The following is a 21,527-nucleotide window of genomic DNA, read 5'->3' as shown; positions in this document are numbered from 1 at the left end:
TCAACAAGTTGCCTAACATCTCTGGTTATAAAATCCAAAATGACACTATACCACACCATAATTACAATGTTGTTCATTAAGGTTATTAAGGACACAAGCCCTACCCCTAAAAAGTTCACATTATCAGTGGAACTTAATACAACATGATAAGCCATATAAGCCAAACGGTAGCATGGCACTAACCCGGAATAACCACAACGGGGGTTTGCAGCAGGTAGAGAGGAGGGAGTCACTAACGCTACAAATCAGTAGAATTTAGAAGTCAGAGAAGGCTTTAAATGAGGATTTAGCTTTTAGTAAGACTTCGAAGGGGAAAAATGAGTTTTCTTTTGACCTCCACCTTCTCTACAGTACATCTGGACTAAGACACTGAATCAAAGCATAGATCTCAATTACATAAGTCTCATAACACTGCTCACCACCATCCTTTATCAGGATGACCTCTGGACAAAAGCCAGCACAGTAATTTTCACAGAGGGCACATGGTTGAAATTTTGATTTCACCTGAGTGATTGTGGGCAGGTCAAGGTCAGTCTCTCCATGTGTCACTTACTGCCTCGTTAAAATAATAATAAAATGATACCTCCTTCATAAGAGTATTCTGAAAGTTGGATGAGTTAATGTATGTGAATCTTTTTAAAGTATTTTTTTTATTGTTAGGGATAATGTCTGCTAAAAGAAAATGCACCCAATTTCCATGCTAAAACACAAAGACTTAATTTTTTAAAATGTCATTCATGTATTCAGAAATTTTTCTTTGTTAGAGTCAGTCCTTTGAGAGGAAATCCTCTGCCCCAGACACTATTGACACATTCTTAAGAGAGCAGGGTAACCTTTCACCCTTAATTTATTGGGGGAGGATGGAGTGCAGCATATTCATTAACATAGTTCTGGTTTCTGTTCTGTCCCAGGTCCTGTCCTGTCTTGACACTGGAGACATCAAACCTGAATGCCAACAGTGAAAGCGAACGACAGGAGGAGGAACAAAAGCTGACGGAGAAACTTTACCCACGTGTTGATAAAAAGCTGTAAAAATGCACAAACCCCACTTACAAACAAATCCTTCCCCACTTGGGTGGGGGATGGCTTTCCTGACCCCTAGAGGCAGAAGGAGGATGTGAGGGCCTGGGGCTGCTGAGGGTGGAGAAGAGGGCGGGACTCACAAGCGCATCCTCAGGAGCTGAGTTACAGGGAAGGGTGCAGGCAGCAGAGACAGGAAGGCCTCGGGACACGGCTGCTTCCAGGACACACACACACCAGACTCACACACGCTGATTCAGGACTTTGACGGATGAACGACACCTCCCGCTCCCTCCAGCTGCTCCGGGTACCAGCCCCTTCACCTCAGCCGTCTCTGCTCAGACACCACCTTCCCAGAGCCTACAGATGCACGCTGCAGTTCGCGGCTGCCCGCCTCCTCCACTGTCTCCCCACCGTGGGTTTACTGTCCTCTCGGCCACTCAGCAGTCGCCTGAAATGCCACTATCGATGTTTATCACGGAGCTCCCCTATACTACCTGCAAGCAAGCACCTGAGTGGGACCAAGCAGGTGGGATCTCCAAGCGAGTGCTTTGATTTGTTACTGTGTCCAGAGAGAAGATTAAAAACTCCAAAAGATGAAGAAAAGAATCAGATGTCCTAAACAGGCATGTAGGTGATACGACTCAGCAAAAATTAATGATAATATATGATTTTCAGGTATACAATATAATGATTCAATATCTGTCCAAATTGCAAAATGACTACTATAAGGGTACTTATCACTTATCACCATACACTGCTGTTTTTTCTTGGGATGAAGAACTTTTAAGATCTACCCTCTTAGTAACTTTCAAATATGTAATACAATGCTATTAACTAAAGTAACCATGCTCATAATTCTTATAAACTGGAGGAAGATGCTGGAGAACTTGCTATTTTTAATAAATAGCTGGCCATCTTAAAAAGTTGGCCAATAGCAAAATGTTACTGAAGTTCAACAACTTCATTATATGTGAAAGGTATGAACACCGAACTCTAAGAAATATCAAGCATACTATGTTTTTTTTTACAATTTCATGCACAATTTACAGAACTCATTTATCAAACTTATTTAAACCAATGTACTAAAATAAAATGTATCTTAAAAGCAAGGAATAAAACTTCCATATGACCCAGCAATCCCACTTTGGGGCATATACCCTGAGAAAACCATAAAGAAGACATGGTTACTCCAAAGTTTATAGCAGCAGTCTTGATAGTTAGGACATGGAAGCAACCTAGATGTCCACTGACAGATGAATGGATAAAGAACCTGTGGTATATGTTATACAATGGAATATCACTCAGCCATGAGAAGGAATGAATGTGAGTCAGCTGAACTGAGGCGGATGAACCCAGAGCCTGTTATATAGAGCAAAGTAAGTCAGAAAGAGGAAACAGATACCAGACATTAACATGTATATAAGGAATCTAGGAAAATGGTACTGATGAGCCTAATCTGCAGGACAGGACTAGAGAGGCAGATACAGAACAGACCTGTGGACACAGCGAGGGAAGGAGAGGGTGGGATGCACCGAGAGAGCAGCGCTGAAATATATACGTCACCGTAAGTAAAACAGAGAGTGGGAAGCTGCTATACGACACAGGGGGCTCAACCTGGAGCCCCGAGACAACCTCGAGGGACAGGAAGCGGGTGGGAGGGAGACTCAAGAGAAGGGATGTGTTATATGTGCAGTTGATTTGCATTGATGTATGATAGAAACTAACACGACACTGTAAAGCAATTATCCAACAAAAAATAAATTTTAAAAAATGATAAAAAGATAAAATAAAATGTAAGGGTAAATTATTACCGTCCATCTGAGGAGCACAGGTAACTGCTGAATCAGACAAGCTTGAATCTGGCTCATCAGGTGACACCAAATCAAGTTTCTTCAACTTCACAAGCACCCTCTGACCAAGGAACTTCAGAGTCAAAGACTCTGCTGAGAGTGCATTTCTATGAGTAGAATTAAAATAGGCTCCTGTAATGGTAACACAGCCCAAGTGCCCTTGAAAGCGCCCCTGGGCCAAAGCTAGTGCAGGTAAACAAAAAGAATTCCCAGTGGCAAGGAAGAGCAGCCAGGAGTCTGTTCTCGGGGAGACAGCAGTCTGACTCTTTCTCCCCACGTGAGAGCCTCAGGAGGTCCTGCCGGCTCCTCTCTCTGAAACGCAGCTCCCGACCCTCCCTGAAGACTGTGACAGACGCCAGCAAACAGCCTCCGCCGCGGGCTGCGTCTGCAGTGAGGCTGCCACCAGCTTAGCTCTCAGCTCCTCCCCGTCAGGCCAGCCTCTTCCATCCGATTAGACGGCCAGTGCTCGGACGGGCGTCCCCGGTTCCCACCGTACTCTATGAGGGCAACAGGACTGCATTCCGCCAAGGACCGCAACAAGCAGCGGAAGCGCTGCCAAAACAGCGTGCAACAACACTGATCAACTAACTCCACCCGCAACTTACTCACGGTAAGAGGTTTTAAAGGGAGGTTTAGTACCCACCACCTTATCATAAGTGATCTTTAAAAAGAGACAGCAGGCCCCAAATGGAGTCACTTGTGCTCGGCCCACCTCACCAGACCAAGGCTAAATACAACCTCCCCCAAGGAATGGTCTTCGCCAACTAGTCTGGACGCTTCTTGTCAGCACCAGCAGGAAATCTGCTACAGAGGCCCTGTCCACCCCCCAGAGGAGCATGAGGTGTCCCCTCGGCCCTTCCCTCCTGCCTAGAAAAGCCTTCCGTTTTGTATAGCTCCTCGGTGCTCCTCTCTGCTGGCAAGGTGGAATGCTGCCCAGCTGACCAATGGTTTAATAAAGCCAATTATGCCTTTACATTTGTTTCATTGTATTTTTGTTATTTATCAGTCACTGTTTTTTTTTTTTTTTTTACTGATAATCATTCTATGTGTTTGTTGTACCTTTTCCAATTTGTCTTTGTCTGGCAAACATTTTTCTGTATTTGAGACATCAGTATATTTCATTAAGCTTCTAAATTTTCTATTGTATTAGTGTTTATATTTTAAGTAACAAATGTTTCACATAAAATGTCAATTATTCCTGATAACATAAGTTATATTTGTCTAGTGTCAATAACAAAAAAAATTTTGTTGGTTATCTATTTTACTTTCTTTCAGTTATACATATATTAATACTTGTATCTATTCTTTTTCAAATTCTTTTCCCATTTAGGTTATTACAGAATATGGAGCAGTGTTCCCTGTGCCATACAGTAGGTCCTTCTTGGTTATCTGTTTTAAATATAGCCTTGTGTGCATGTCTGTCCCAAACCCCAATCTATCTTTTCCCACTAGCCTGCTCCACTGGTACTCCTAAGCTCATTCTCTAAGACTTGGAGTCTGTTTCTGCTCTGTAAATAAGTTCATTTATATGATACCGCTTATATGCAGAATCCCCCATTGCCATTCTAATTCAACACATTCTCATTAATGGCAAAAAAATTTTAAGAAAACAAGAAAATAAGGAAAATAACAGAAAAACACACACATACACACAGAAAAAATATATATAAAATCCCTAAAACAGTTTACGTAAGCTGTTGGTATATAAGCTTCTAATCATTTTACTATGTACACATTTGCCACAAAACTGTGGTATCATCCTTGTTCCCTTTACACACCACTTCTTATATAATCACGTCATTTAGAAACGGGTTGCCAGACTGGCACTGTATAGCTCCTGGTGGCCATTAAGCTGTTTCCCAGATACTGACGGTGCTGCTGCCGCCAACATCCTGCCCCTAAAATAAGAATTAAGCTGCTAGGGACTTCCCTGGTGGTCCAGTGGTTAAGAATCCAACCGCCAAGGCAGTGGACATGGGTTCGATCCCTGGTCCGGGAAGATCCCACACGGTGCAGAGCAACTAAGTCCGCGCGCCACAACTGCTGGGCCCGAACTCTAGGGTCCACAGGCTGCGGCCACTGAAGCCCGTGCGCCCGGAGCCCAGGCTCTGCACTGGGAAGCCTGCGGGCAGCAACGAAGACCCAGCACAGCCTCAATAAATATGCAAAATTTTAAAATTAAGTTCTTAAATAACACTCAGGTTCATTCTGTGTGCCAGACATTGTACTAACGAGCATCCGTAAGGTGGCCGTTCTCGCTGTGGGGCTTCTGCACAACCCACTTCCCTCCCTGGAATATTCCTACACAAGCTCTCTGTGTCCAAAGACGTTATGGACTTCCTTTTCCCATTAGCTGAATGACACCTGCTCAGATATACCCCCTTCCTCTCCATAAATTATTCCCCATCAAGAGTGAACGGACTGGCACACAGCTGGTGCACGAAAGAATGTCTGAAATGAATCAAGGATCTACCTAGTTTCAAAGCTCAAATTCTTAATTCTGTACTACCTAGTGATAAAATTTTTGTACATAAATTTCTATCACCATAATTACTTCCTTGAGGAAATCAGTATTGCACCTTTAATTCCAAATATTCATCAGGCTGCTGAGGAATTTAATAAACTACAATATATAAACACAGAGACTCCAAGATTATTTTCTTCTTTCTCCTAAATGTCAACTATACTGAAAATATAAACAGAATGAGTCAACAGTACACACAAAATAATTTCTAAAAATCAGATGTAAAGAAAACTGCATTCTTTCAGAAAGAAACATGCAGATTCAGAACAGATTTTTTTCGTTGCCAAAAGATTATAGTTTCTATTACACAGTCCTTGTCAAAAGTACTGTTTTTGAGAATGGTGGGTAATCTGTTTTAATCAACTTCATTGCAGGAAAGGGTGGATTGTAAATGAAGGCCAAGACCCATGAAATGGAACTTAAAAACCTAAACCTTGTTCTTTTAGTCTAAATGTAGAACTGTGAAGAGGCACTCCTTGTTGAAAACTGATCAAACGTCCCCGGAACTAGACTGCTGCCAAACTCCTGTGAGGACGCGGATGGCTGCCTTCACGGCGCTGCTGTGTCCCCGTGCCAAAGCGCATCACGGGACAGCCCTGCCGCACAGCCAGGCGGCGAGGGCGGGGGGCCTCAGCCTGGTTTTTAAAATAACTGCTTTGCTCTGTCTCCACTTCAAGAGTCTATCTCTAACAGGAGGAGACACTGTCTTCTGGGGGAAAAAAAAATCCCACTTTTATTAGCTCTTAATTATAGTGTCGCTGTTCCCAATGTTACACAATAGCAAAGATCTCTGCCTGTATTGCCATCATCAACTCTATTTTCAGTATGGGTGACTCAGAATAATATCTGCTTCCTCAAATTTGACATGCGGGGCTGAATTTTCAAAACCTTTGCTGATAGGCAAACTATAAGCCCCTCTAAAGTGAGTGGAACCCCCTAACCTTCTCAAGACACTTCCCAGCATTCCTTATATCCAAAGTGTTTAAAACGAGATTTACAAAATGTGAAACAAATATGGCTCCCACACTCTTAAAAAGCAATGAACATTTCCATGTTTCAAATAGAAACAAATCTCAGGTGGGTAAAATCACTGAAGAATCTATATTGGAAATGTGATTAAAATATTTCAAAATTGTTAAAGTGATATGTCCACATAATTAGCCTCTTTTAATTCACTTCTCCCAACTCTTCCAATCCCATTTTCCAAAAGGAACCACTTTTTAACATTTACTGTGTCGCAGGGTACAATGCGAGAGATGCAGGTTCTATCCCTGGATCGGGAAGATCCTCTAGAGGAGGAAATGGCAACCCACTCCAGTATTCTTGTCTGGAGAATCCCATGGACAGAGGAGCCTGGTGGGCCACAGTTCATGGGGTCGAAAACAGCCGGACACGACTGAGCGACTAACACAGGGTAGTCAGTTTGCATCACACCCTTAAACAATGTGCTGTGATAACAGATTGCAAAAATTCTCTATTGATTTTCTACTGAGAGAGATGAGGCTTCAGCATATGTGACTGCTCCCACCTGCCCAGTACATCTTATGGTTTTTATTTGTATCACTATGTGCTGCCCCTTACAGAAGGAAATGGCAACCCACTTCAGTATTCTTGCCCAGAGAATCCTATGGACAGAGTAGCCTGGTAGGCTGCAGTCTATGTGGTCGGAAGAGTCGGACATGACTTAGCGACTAAACCAGCATGTGTCGCCCCAGCAGTTTCAAGCACATGCATCATTTCCTGTGTCCTGGGTATTAGGCAGCCTGTTTCTACTTCTAAGAGCAGCATGATGTATAGAATTGTGTGTATAACTATATCATACACTTAACTATATATATATATATGCAGTCATGTATAGAATCTATTTCTGTAAATATGACTTTCTCCGCTTGGTCTGTTATAGGCTCAGATAAATGAATAAAACTATTTGATTATGCTAAAAGAATAGGAGCAGCATGATGGTTCTCTTCCTGTGTCCCTTGGATTCTCTGATTTCTGCTTTCCTATCCCAAATTCTTTCATCTGCATCTCACAGGGTTAAGGCGAACAATGTTCACTTCCCATTGTATAAAGGCTCTTCCAACTTTATTACTGCCAACTGTCTTTCAAAGCAGGGAGACCACTGACACTCACATTGCTCTAAAATGCTTGCCAACACTTGGTATTGTTACTCTTTCAAATTCTGGCCAATGTGACTTATGTGAAAGGATTTCTCACTGATATAATTAAATCTTTTACATTTCTAAATGTGAAAAACTAACACAATCTTACTATTGTGTTGAAGATTTAAAGTATTACACTGGTGAATACTAATTTAGGGGTTTGGGTTTTATAATTGTTATTTTTCTTGAACAAATTTCAAGAAAAATATCAACTGTTTCTCAACTTTCCATTCAATCAGATATGCTATAAAGTTTTAAAAATTTTATGATGAAACATTAAGAGGTCAGAAGGTTGTCAACAGCAATAAACACACGTGTCCCAAACGTTGAATAGTCATCACTACAGCTGAACTGCTGTGTACTCCTCGTTGGCTGCACGTTCTTCCCCTTTTTTGCCAGAACAGATTTCCGTACGTAAATGCAGTCCCATTAAAAACAGCGCTGTGTTGCATGCTTCAGGATGTTACCATATGTGCACATTTCTCTGCAAGTTAAGTTTTTCATTAAACATTACCTTTTGTGAGAGTCATTCATGTTAAAAATTGTAACTCTAGTTATTTGCTTTTCACAGTTACATAGTTTTCTATTACATAAATATATGAAACCCTTCCAATGTCTTATTCTGAGCTATTGTGAGGTTGCTTAAACAACCCCTTTCACGTAAAACAGCAAGAATTTCTGTAGATACACACTTAGGACTGGATTAACTGAGACACGGGTGTAAATTCTTCCAACTTCATTTATGATTGTCAATTGTCTTCCAAAGTGAGGAGGTCACCAACACTCACATTGCTCTAAAATTCTTGCTAACATTTGGTATTATTACTCTTCCAAATTCTGGCCAATGTGACGTGAGATAATATCTCACTGTGTGTTTAATCTGAGGATCCTTGGTAATCTGAGGATTATTGGTAAGGCTGAGGATCTCTTCATATACTTATGTATGCCATGCTAAGCCACTAAAGTCATGTCTGACTCTCTGTGACCCCATGGATTGTGGCCCACCAGGCTTCTCTGTCCATGGAATTCTCTAGGCAAGAATACTGGAGTGCGTTGCCATTTCCCTCTCCAGGGGATCTTCCCAACCCAGGGACTGAACCTGGGTCTCCTGCACTGCACGTGGATTCCTTACCGTCTGAGCCACTGTAACAATATATCCTTTCACTGTTTTTGTCTCTCTAAATCTTAAGAGAGCTTTCTCAGAACCCTCCTACATGGTAAGTGGGAATGTAAATTGGTACAGTCACTATGGAGAACAGTATGCTGCTGCTGCTAAGTCACTTCAGTCGTGTCCAACTCTGTGCGACACCATAGACGGCAGCCCACCAGGCTCCACTGTCCCTGGGATTCTCCAGGCAAGAACACTGGAGTGGGTTGCCATGTCCTTCTCCAATGCATGAAAGTGAAAAGTGAAAGTGAAGTCGCTCAGTCGTGTCCGACTCTTCGCGACCCCACAGACTGCAGCCCACCAGGCTCCTCCATCCATGGGATTTTCCAAGCAAGAGTACTGGAGTGGGGTGCCATTGCCTTCTCCGGGAGAACAGTATGGAGGTTCCTTAAAAACTAAAAACAGAGCTACCTTATGACCCTGCAATCCCACTCCTGTCACATACCCGGAGAAAAACATGATCTGAAAGGATACGTGCACCCCAGTGTTCACTGCAGATCTGTTTACAATAGCCAGGACATAGAAGCATCCTAAATGTCCATCAACAGATCCATGGATTAAGAAGATGTGGTCCATATACACTGCAATATTACTCAGCCATTAAGAGAGCATTCTTTACCCAAAGGTCATTAAGATGTTTCACATTTTGCTCTAAACATTTTAGATTTTGTCTCTCAAATTTTTACCTTTAATCTCCCTGAAACTGATTTTTATGGTTGGGCTGAGGCCCAGAAACACATATATCCCAGAGCCCCCATCCACACCCACCTGCATTCCATATGTACACACTCACCATACACACCTCATCCCTTCCACACACAACCACATACCCCCACACCACACACATCACCCACTCACCTACCACACATAAACACACCCTCAGCACCATTTACTGAAACACTTCTGTAGTCTTTAAATGATCTCAGTCACTGCCCCCGTTTCATGACCACGTTACCATAAACACGGCTACTTCCAGACCCTCCTATCTGCTTCACTGTCCTCTGGGGATCTCGTCATCTGGGAGACATCAGCACGGCCCAGCTGTACTTCTCAATTCTGAACATCTTATGCGGTATCTTAGCTAACAATATACGTTTTTAACAATTTGTGCTGTGGACTCTAGATTGTAATTATGTGTCTGGTGTGTATCGTATACCGAAAGGTAAGCGCCTAAGCGGAGAGAGGCTATATTTAAGATAGTCTTTGGGCATGTATATAGTTTTAGGTGCTTGAGGAGTGTTTAATTCATGGAGGAAAAAAAATTCATTTCTTGCACCTCAACTGACGTACAGTGTGCTAATAAAATGAGCGGAGCGCTTCATTTCTTGCCACGCTGACACTGAAGTAGGACCACGGCGCTAGGCAGGGCCTGGTGCCCCTCTTCTGCCCTGTCCCCACAGGCGGCGGCGTCTATATGGGAGGTGGGGGTCAGGAGACGTGGTCCACAATGTCGGAAGACCCTGGGGCCAGAGAAGCAGCGGTTTTGTGTGAGGAGGCCTGGCACGATGAGATGGGGAGTTGTGGAAAGGATGGTCAGAAAATGCAGATAAATTCACACAATCCAATTTACAAAAGAGTGCTGGGATGGCCAAGTAAAGGACATGCTTACACCTTGCTGACCCCAGGCTGAGACCTCTAGTCATCTAAATACATGCCACAGTCCTGATGGAACAGACGTGGCGAACTTGAAAGTTTTCTAAGCATATGTTCTCACAGGCACTGCTTTTTAATAATGTGCCATAGTTAGCTTGGTATAATCAGATTTTAGTTCCGCCAGATTTCCTGATATTCTATATTATAGCTTTGGCTAATAAATTTAAGATGAATTTCCTCCTTAGCAAAATGGGGATAATAGTAGTAATATCTGCTTCCTAGGGTGAAGATTAAATGAAGTGATGCATGAAGTGCTTAGGAAAAAGCACTAATATTGAGTAATCACTTGATTATCTTTCTTATTCATCATCATTAGCACATTCATATTTAGAGTACCTTGTTTTCCACTTTTTTGATTTTTACAAATATCTTGCATTGGTTAATAAAACTAAGAGCATGTATTGAACTTTATTTTTCATTCTGCCTGACAAAATCCAGAAGATACACTTTGTTTTCTAAATCTGATTGTTCAAAGCTTGCCCTTAATGTCAGATTTAATGGGTCTGGTGAACACATATACTTCTATGAGACAGAACATTTGCTTTTAATCATGATTTGTTTCCTGGACAAATTTCTGAGCTGAGCATATCTTTAAAAGGCTAAATAAATAAATAAGAGGAAAGAAAATCTCCAAGTTAAAAAAAAAAGTTTATATGAAGAATTGAAATACTCTGACAAATTTAGTACGTTAGAATAAATTTAAAAAATGAAAGATATAAATCTTGAGTTGGACAGGTAGTCCGTTATAGACAAGTTTACCAAGGTTTTAATCTTTCCCCAGACTTTTGACCCAAACTGTCACTTATGAAAAACTTTCACCAGAGCACCCACCACGTGTACACATACTTACAAATGCAATAGAGGCCTGAGGCAGACGGGCACCCCTCAGCATAAAGCAATTGGACATTCATTCCCTATTGACCAACCAAAATGAGAACAGCAGGACAATTAAGGGAGGAGGCTGTGCCCTGCCCAGACCACATATTTCTCATTCCTGAAGTCAGGAGATCTCCTCAACCACATGTGTGCAGAAAAGCTCCTCGGAGGTCAAAGGGAGTGAGGGCAACCAACGCTAAGCTACGTGCACTCCCCTGCGGCAGAGACCCCTTGGCCAAGGGACGCACGTTCACACAGGGAAGGATCCGGAGATACCCCAAACATGGACCGTGAACCGGGCAAATCAGAGTGACTGGCCAAAGGAAAACCGCAAGAGACGCCTGTGTAAGTGATTTAAACTGCTATGAGGGTGCCACTCGGGGACTCTCGCTCTGAGGCTGCCCGTGTGTCCCTCCACACATACCGGACTCTCTCCTCTTAATAACTTTACTTCACTTGCTTCACTACTTCCTGTCTTCATGGAAATTCTTTTGTGCAAAGCCGAAGGGCCAGAGCCCTTGTCACTGACCACTGGTCTAGTGGCTAGGATCTGGCGCTTTCACTGCCACGACCTGGCCTCTGACTCTGGGTGGGAACCGAAGCCCTGCTCCAAGGACGTACAGGCCGCCTGAGATGGCTAGAGAGAATATGATGAATCCAAATAAGTTTCTACAGACTTAGCAGAATAAGGTGCCCAAGGGGTATCATTACACAGACTTCTCAAAAATTATTTGGATTTTCCATTTCAGGAAAGCTCCACTACTGCTTTTTCACTCTTCTAAGATATTAGAAATGAAAAGTGATATGCTTTAAAACACATTAGGCAAGAGTAATATAAAGCATATTTTAAATCTGCTTATGGTGACCAGCTCTCAAAACAGAAGGATGCGTTTAGAAGCGTGTCGGGTGATGTTGCAGGAGCCATCCAGCAGCGAGATTAACCAGTTAAAGCAGATATGACTGGAAGTCCAACAAAAGGGATGGGGGGAGTATGGAAGAGATTAGCTGGGAAAAAGACAAATGGAATAAAATCCAACATTCTTTAAAGGAATAGAACCAAATCCACCCCGAAAAATGTCACAATGTCTGGCATCCAAATAAAAATTGCTAGGAATGCAAAGAATGTAACAGTCCCAGAAAAGACAGAATGAATTTGAAGAGAAGGACCTTAAAACAGCTATTGTAAACATGAAAAATCTGCTCAAGGATATTAAGAAAGATACAAACTTGATAAGGAGAGAAACAGAGGATGAAAAATTTCACTTTGCAGTTTCTAAGATAAAAATACTCTATGTGGGATAAAAATACTGTGGTAAACTTGAAGAAAAAGCAATAAAAATTATTAAAATAAATAAAGTACTGAAGAAACAAACAAAAGAGTTGGAAAACAATGTAATATGGTGCAATATATAGGGAACTACAGTCCCAGAAAGAGGGGTGGGTACTATAAAAATGACGACTGAAAAACTTCTAGAATTGGTGAAAAACATAAAGCGATGAATCCAAGAACTTAAAAATAATCACCAGGCAAGGAAAACATAAAGTAAAACACCTCACAACAAAACTACTTAAAATCAAAGATAAAGAGAGACATTTTCAGAGTGGCCAGAGGGGTAGGAACCCACACTACATACACAGGAACAAAAAATGATGGCAGACCTTTGTCTAAACCACACAGGGCAGAGAACAACAGAACAACATATTAAAATTTTAAACAGAAATGAAAGCACTGTCAAGGAATTATACACCAGTGAATATAAATTCCTAAAGTTAAGGTGCAGCACAAATTATTTTAAAAGCCAATAAAACATGAGAACATTTCTCACCAGCAGTTTACTATCAGATATATTGAAAGAAATTGTTTAGGCAGGAAAAAAAAAAAGCTACTAAACAGAAACGTGAAATTACAAAAAGGAACCCAGTACACCAGCAGTGGTCAGTATGTGAGTAAAAGTAAAGAATACATTTCTTTCTAAAGCAAAAATAATAACAATGTAGCATGAGTTTAATAAACATAATTAAAATGTATGATAATAGCACATTCCTAGTAAAGAGAAAGGGGAAACCTGTTATAAAGGTTTCAAAGTACACACAAAGTGGTAACATTTGAAGGCAGACTGACAAGCTAAAGATTATACTGTAAACCTTCCAGCAATCATTAAACTTATTAAATAAAGATGTACAACTAATATGCCAACAAGTGAAGAAAGACTGAACCACACACATCCACACACAGTCCCAAAAAAGGCAGAGAAAGAGGAAAAAATAAAAATCAAAGAGCAAGATGGCAGAATTAAAGTCAACGATATCCGTAATTACTATATATGTAAACACTCCAATTAAAAGACAGTGGGTTAAAAAGACCCACCAGTACATTGTATAAAACAATTTTAAAGACAAGACCGTGGAGTAAGACAACAAAGCTAGAAAAAATTTCTGTATATTATGCAAAAATTGAAAAGAAAGCTAGAGTCACTATATTAATATTACATAAAGTAGATTTCAAACTAAGGAATGTGACCAGGAATAAGGAAGGTCTTTTCACAACAAAGGGATCATTTTATCAAGAGGACATAAAATGCACCGTTTTTAGGAATGCAAAACAGTACAGTTTAGAAAGTTTAGAAGTTTATTACAAGGTTAAATGTATACTTAGCATATATCCCAGCAGGCTCACTCCCTCACCCTAAGATCCCTTCTGAAAAGAGATGAAAACATTTCTATATGCATAGACTTGTTTGAGACTATCCAAAGCAAGTTTATTTATAAAGCCCCAAACTGAAAACACAAAAGCCCAGCTGGTACATGTGTAAACTGTGGGATATCCCAGCAATGGAATGAATCTGCAAAGAACACGACCAAGCAAAAGAAGCCAAGCCCAAAAATGTATGCAGGATTCCACTCACTGAAATTATAGGAAAGAGAAAGCTCAGAGCCCAAGGACAAATAAGGGTTGCCATTGGGAGTAAAGTGGAAGGAATTAACTATAAGAACTTTGTCAGCTAATGGAAATGCTATATGTCTTGGTTGTGATGGTAGTCACACAACTGTATACATTTTGAGAACTCAGACGATGTACTTGAAGTTGATAAACTTTCAGTTCAGTTCAGTTCAATTCAGTCACTCAGTCGTGTCCAACTCTTTGTGACCCCATGGACTGCAGCACCCCAGGCCTCCCTGTCCATCACCAACTCCCGGAGTTTACTCAAACTCACGTCCATCGAGTCAGTGATGCCATCCAACCATCTCATCCTCTGCCGTCCCCTTCTCCCCCTGCCTTCAATCATTCCCAGCATCAGGGTCTCTTCCATTGAGTCAGTTCTTCACATCAGGTGGCCAAAGTATTGGAGCTTCAGCTTCAGCATCAGTCCTTCCAGTGAATATTCAGGACTGATTCCCTTTAGGATGGACTGGTTTGATCTCCTTGCAGTCCAAGGGACTCTCAAGAGTCTTCTCCAACACCATAGTTCAAAAGCATCAATTCTTCAGTGCTCAGCTTTCTTTATAGTCCAACTCTCACATCCATACATGACTACTGGAAAAACCATAGCCTTGACTAGATGGACCTTTGTTGGTAAAGTAATGTCTCTGCTTTTTAATATGCTGTCTAGGTTGGTCATAACTTTTCTTCCAAAGAGCAAGTGTCTTTTAATTTTATGGCTGTAGTCACCATCTGCAGTGATTTTGGAGCCCAGAAAAATAGTCTCTCACCGCTTCCATTGTTTCCCCATCTACTTGCCATGAAGTGATGAGACCAGATGCCATGATCTTAGTTTTCTGAATGCTGAGTTTTAACCCAACTTTTTCAGGCTCCTCTTTCACTTTCATCAAGAGGCTCTTGAGTTCTTCTTTGCTTTCTGCCATAAGGGTGGTGTCATCTGCATATCTGAGGTTATTGATATTTTCTCCGGCAATCTTGATTCCAGCTTGTGCTTCCTCCAGCCCAGCGTTTCTCATGATGTACTCTGAATATAAGTTAAATAAACAGGGTGACAATATACAGCCTTGACATACTCCTTTTCCGATTTGGAACCAGTCTGTTGTTCCATGTCCAGTTCCAACTGTTGCTTCTTGATAAACTTTAGTATATATAAATTATCACTGGGCTTTCCTGGTGGCTCAGCTGGTAAAAGAGTCTGCCTGCAACATAGGAGACCTGGGCTCAATCCCTACGTTGGGCAGATTCCCTGGAGAAAGGAATGGCTACCTGCTCCAGTATTTTTGCTTAGAGAATTCCATGGACAGAGGAGCCTGGGGTTGCAAAGAATCGGACACAACTGATTATCTAATTATCATTAGAAATTATGCACTTTCCTGTACTGAAAAAGTTGAATTATCTTGTCCATACTAATGTGATCTTAAAATCCATGAAAAATTGAATTAGGAATATCTAGGAAGAGCTTGAGGATTAAAGCCTCAAACTTCAAGGCTCCTCCCGCAACCCCCGTCTCAAAGGCAGAAGTGAGGAGCCCTGGGTGATAACACAAGCGTAGGAGGGAAGTCTGGAGACTGGGCCCAGTTGGCCCCACCTTACCTGAGTCATCTGTTTCCCCACCTATTTTGGGCTCTGAGGCAGGATCAGAAACAGAGACTGAAGCAGAGGCAGGTAACAGGCAGAGCTTCTTATGTTGCTAAAAAGAAAAAGCCTGTGACATTTAAAACTGCCCTAACCAACCAGAAGTTCGCAAAGGAGATACCTAAGGCTTTGAAGCAGTCATTTGAAAGGATCCAGGGTCAGACCCACCTGCTGATGTCAGAGAGGCTGGGGCAGCTGCAGCCCTGGTGGGACACACGGGAGCCAGCCACTGTGGATGCCCGCTCTACCTCGGGACACCGGGGCTGGCAAGCGCCCCGTCGGTCCTCCCCTTGACTTGTAAGCCTTGGGACCCAGCCGCACCTCCACCCGCCAACCTGAAGGAACCAGGAACTCAGGCCATGCAGCTAACTAGGTGGGGACACAGTCCCGCCCACCAGAAGGCTGCCTCAAGGCCTCCCTGAGCCCACAGCTGGCCCTGAACACGCCCTGTCCACCAGAGGGTCCGGGACCTGGCTGCACACACCAGTGCACAGGGCCCAGACCTGGGAGCCCCAGGGCCCTGCAGCCATCGACCCCAGGACCCAGCTCCACAGAGTGAACAGGCACCAGCCTCAGAATCTCCTGGGCCTTGGCCCCACTCCCCAGTGAGCCTGCTCTAGCCTTGGGACCAGCATCAGCCACCAGCAGGCAGAGACACGCCCAAGGAAAACTGCAGCCTTGGAGCCTGCAGACTGAGCCCGCCCACGAGCTGGGCCCTAAACTGCCTACCTCCAGGCCAACACCAGCTCTGAGAGACACTGGGTCCCTTAGCCAGCTGCCCCAGGATCCAGTTCCACGCAACAGAGCTACAATTCCAGTTCTGGCACCTCTGGATCCTGCAGTTAGACCCCAGGACCTGGCTCTGCCTGTCACTGAGCCAGCATAAACCCTGGGCTCACCAGGAGTGAGGCAACCAGCCACCTGGTGACTCAGGCGCACCAACCAGTGACCAGCAAGCTCTGCACAAGGAGGGCCTGGCAAGCAACCAGACCGGGGGCCAGCCACGCCTGCGAGATCACCCATTGTAGTCAGCCCACCACGAGGGGAGGACCCACAGAGTCATCTTAGGATGAGGCAACCCTAGAGCACAGAGCTCTGGTGAGTGCTGCTGGGCTACAGAGGAAATCCCCTACCAAAGGTCGTTCTCCAAGGGCAGGAAATGTTACCAAGTTATCAGATACACAGAAATGAAACCAGCAAATAAGGCACAGTGAGATGACAGGAGAATGTGCTCCAAATATAGGAACAAGAAGAAACCCTAGAAGAAGAACTAAGTGGAGATACACGATTTAATTGAGAAAGAGTTCAAGGTACCAATTGTAAAGATGACCAAAGAACTCGGGAGAAGAATGACTAAACAGAGGGAGAAGTTAGGACTTTTTAACAAAGAGTTAGAAAATACAAACAACAACTAAACAGATGAAGAATACAACTGAAATAGAAAAATACACTACAAGGAATTGGCAGTAGATGAAATGATACAGAGGAATGGATCAGTGAACTGGAAGACGGAGTAGTGGAAATCACTGCCGCTGAGCAGAAAAAAGAATAAAAGAAATGAGAATAGTTTAAGAGATTGCTGGGGGCAACATCAAGTGCACCAACATTCTCAGTTAGGGGCACCAGAAGGAGAAGAGAGAAGGTGGAAGACAACATTCTTGAATACATAGTAGCTGAAAACTTCCTTAACCTGGGAAAGGAAACGGACTTCTTGGTTGAAAATCCACAGTCTGAAACAGGATCAACCCAAAGGGGACTACACTGACACTGTAATTAAAATGGCAAAAATTAAAAAATAAAGACAGCATATGAAAAGCATCAAGGTAAAAGCAATGAGTTACTTACAAAGGAGCTCCTCTAAGGCTATCAGCTAACTTTTCCAGCCAAGATATGGAAGCAATTTAAGTGTCCATCAACTGATAAATGAATAAAGAAGATGTGAGATACACATACCCCCCCCCACACACACACACAATGGCATCTCAGACATGAAAAAGAATGAAATTCTGTCATTTGCAACAATGTGAATGGATCTGGAGGGTATCAAGGCTAGTGAAAAAAGGCAGACAGAGAAAGACAAATACTGTGTTTCACCACTTATTCCTGGAATCTAAAAAACAAATGAGTGAATATTCCAAAAAAGAAACAGACTCACAGATATGTAGATCCAGCTAGGGTTTACCTTGGGGAGCAGGATGGGGGAGGAGCAATATGGGGTGGGAGATTAAGGGATAAAAACTACTACATATAAAATAAATAAGCTACAAGGATACATTGTACACACAGGAAATTACAGCTGATATTTTATAATAACTATAACTGGAGTATAACCTAGACAATTTTTGAATCACTATGTTATACACCTGAAGATAATATTATAAATCAATTATACCTCAATAAGAAAAGAACACATATGATATGCAAAATAATAAAGAGAAAGAAATGCAGGAAACGCCCTGGAGACAGTTCTTCATCTTCAGGTGTTTCCCTGCTCCTTCTTCCTAAGCTGTTAGATGTAACTTTCACCTGTCACTGGTGTACAGACAGAACATTGTTAGAGAACGAAGCAGCCTCGCGGGCTAGTGCACAGGGTGCCTAGAAAAGGTGGTGGGGACACTCCTACAGAACTTGGGAAGCAGCACGGGCCAGCGTCAAAGCTACTCTATCGCAATGTTTCTCTTGACGGCACCCCAGCAGAACATGCTAGAATACGCTAACACCTGAAGGAAACAGTGTGGACGGGAGCAGCAGGACTGTGCACCCCAGCGCCACACGCCTGTGTCTGGAGGAGCAGCCTGACGCTGAGCATACGCAGCGGCTACCTCCGTCTGTCCACTGTCCTGTCTGCTGTGACTGCCATTTCACCCTCTGCAAAGGCCATCCCAGACACACACACGCTCCATTCCGCCTGGACCTCCGCCATCACGCGTCAGTGGACAAGCCTGTCACATGGGCCTGCTTCCGTTTTCCAGGGCGAAACATACATGTTGCCTACACACACCTGTCCCTCCTCCACAGACGTGCACGCTCCGTGTGTGCCTGGATCACAAGTCTGCCCCTCCTTGCTCTGTCTCCAAGGCCTCACACTATTTATTATCCTACGCGTTATAAGTTGAACATTCCCTTCAACCACCAGAAATGGAAACTCCATGAAGACAGGACCTCTGTCCTTTCTAAGCACTACTATACTTTTGATGCCTAGCGCACGGCAGGCACTCAAAGGTATTTGTTGAAGGCAGCTATAAATAGATGAATAAGAGGTTAGAAAATAATAATCTTTGAGTCTTCTGGTTCTGAAGTTCTAAAATTCTATTTGTAGAAGATCAAGTACATAAGGGATTTATGATTTAGGGTTAGAGGTTTTATCAAATTTCAATACTATTTTTCTAAATAAATATCATTTTTCTTTACTCCTTTGCTTCTGATAAATTCACTTTAATTTTGAGCTTATATTAAAGATGAAATAAACGAAACAGGAAATGTCAACAAATGGCGCTTACTCTTCTTTCCATCCATATCTGCATGGATCTTCCGAGCCAAGAACCCGCTTTTGTACACAGCAGCATTGGGGTCGTGAGGAATGTCCAGGAATGGGTTGGTAGTGCTCCCAATACGGCTGATGGTCTTTGGGTGTGTTCCATTAGCCTTCTCATCGGTACCTTCGGACACAGACTTTTTTTTCTCTTCATCATCTCTGAAAGGATAAAACAAAGATGGAACACAAAGGCTGAGTTACACAGTACTCCCTGAACAGAGTCATCCGGCGTAAGAAACGGTCATACTTCTAATGGCCTGTCAGTCCCGATGACAGGGCCACGGTAAGCGCAGCTGCGGTTCCCGAGCAACACTCCGTGTGTCGGGCACTAGTGACCACGGCAGTCTTGGAAGACTGACATTAGTGTTCTACACCACAGGTCAGGAAACAGACTCAGAACTTAGATAAACACGCCAAAGCACAGTCCTAGGAAAAGAGGAAGAAGCGGAGAGGCTATGGCTGCAGAGGCTCGGAAGCCTCTGGCCTTTCCATCTCCTACAGAACCCTCAGGTTTGTCTGCTTTCAAAACAAGTGGAACCTCGGGCAGAGACCGTGATTTTGATCTCTGCACGCCCTAGCATGGTGCCAAGCATACAGAATACGACAGGTAGAGATGAAGTCAGTGAACAGTATTAGACTATGTCTGCCAGATAAGCAGGTAATCTCTACTGATAACACCTCGGGTACGGCTGTCAGCGGGTTCGGGCACCACGCACGGTGCTTCGGCAGCTCACAGCTTCGGCTTTCCCACGCGCCCCTTCACCAACTGAGGAAGCCCCTAGTTGCCCAGCCCTGCCTCTGAGCCCCCGTTCCTTCAAGCAGGGAAAGTTTAACTCTGACATTACAACGCACGTTAAGTATGGAGGAGGCGGTCAGAATCACTTAAAGCGGGGGAAGAGGAGAAGAAAGCTAATAGGCTCCGACATACTGCTGGAAAACATATAACCAGAATAAGAGTATTTGTCTTACTTCACCTGTTTCAATGTCCTGAATCACCTCTGGTTTCATTGCTATTAAACTTTGAATACTGATTTTTTTTATTCAAAATTTCTATGAAAATATGGAATCTAGAAAAATGGTACTGATAAACCTCCTCACAGGGCAGGGGTAGAGCGCGGACTTGTGGAGAGCAGGGGGAGGAGAGGGTGGGATGCACTGACATACGCACTCGTGGGAGGCCGCCGCAGAGCCCAGGGAGCTCAGCGCAGGGCTCCGTGACAACCTGCAGGGGTGGGATGGGCTGGTGGGAGGGAGGCTCGCGAAGGAACGCATGGATGTATAGCTGATTCACGCTGCTATACGGCAGAAATTAACACAATATGGTAAGGAACGATCCTCCAATGAAAAATAAAAACTAATAATAAAAAATTCAACCAAAATAGCCACCGCCAAAATATACTTAAAATAAACCACAAGCTGAATAATCACCAAAATTGCTTGTTTGGTTATCAAAGAAAAATAGCGGGTTTTTCTATTGGTTATTTTATAAATAATTGTGACATAAATGAAAATAACACTGGACTCAGGTAACTGTATTTTACTTTTAATTTAACTTTTATTAATAGATAGCTTTGGGTTTGCAAAGATAGTACAGAATTCCCTTATGCCCATCACCCAGTTTCCGCAGTGTTAATACTTTTTTTTTTTTTTGCTTTGGTCACACCACACAGCAGCAGGGATCTTAGGTCCCTCACCAGGGACGGAACGCAGGCCCCCTGCAGTGGGAGCACGGAGTCCTAACCCCTGGACCCTCATGGAATTCTCTGCAATGTTAACACCTTACATAACCCAAATAAAACTGTCAGAATTAAGAAGCTAATGATGCAATACTAAAAAGTAAACTTCAGACTTCATTCAGATTTCACCTTTTTTTTCACTAACGTTTTTTCCATTTCCAGGATCCTATCCGTGACCCCACAGTGCACTTGGCTGTCATGACTCCTTGGTCGCCTCCAGACAGTGACAGTTCCTAGGCTTCCCCTTGTCCTTCATGACCTAGTACTAGTCATGAAGAGTACTAGTAGAGTACTAGTCAGTGGTTCTGCAGGGTTGAGGTCTTCTCATGATTAGACTGGGGCTATACATTCTTGAGAAGGATATCATGGGTGACACCCTCTCAGCATACCACGCCAGGAGGTGCAAGTTTCATCATTAGGGATG

The 21,527-nt window shown here is 43.1% G+C and overlaps 1 protein-coding gene across 12 annotated transcripts in view; it reads right to left on the bottom strand.

Annotated features, from left to right (window-relative positions):
• PSD3 (pleckstrin and Sec7 domain containing 3) overlaps positions 1-21,527 on the bottom strand; it is a 575,456-nt gene that overhangs the window by 78,344 nt on the left and 475,585 nt on the right. For all 12 annotated transcript variants that reach the window (XM_043893683.1, XM_043893685.1, XM_043893689.1 and 9 more), the window contains one exon: positions 19,333-19,526. In XM_043893683.1, coding sequence (XP_043749618.1) covers positions 19,333-19,526 — 194 coding nt within the window. The remainder of the gene's footprint in view (positions 1-19,332; positions 19,527-21,527) is intronic.

The sequence above is a fragment of the Cervus elaphus genome, chromosome 32 (assembly GCF_910594005.1).
Source record: "Cervus elaphus chromosome 32, mCerEla1.1, whole genome shotgun sequence".
Classification (NCBI taxonomy): domain Eukaryota; kingdom Metazoa; phylum Chordata; class Mammalia; order Artiodactyla; family Cervidae; genus Cervus; species Cervus elaphus.
Note: the sequence above shows the minus strand (reverse complement) of the source record. Positions and strands in the feature narration are given on the sequence as shown.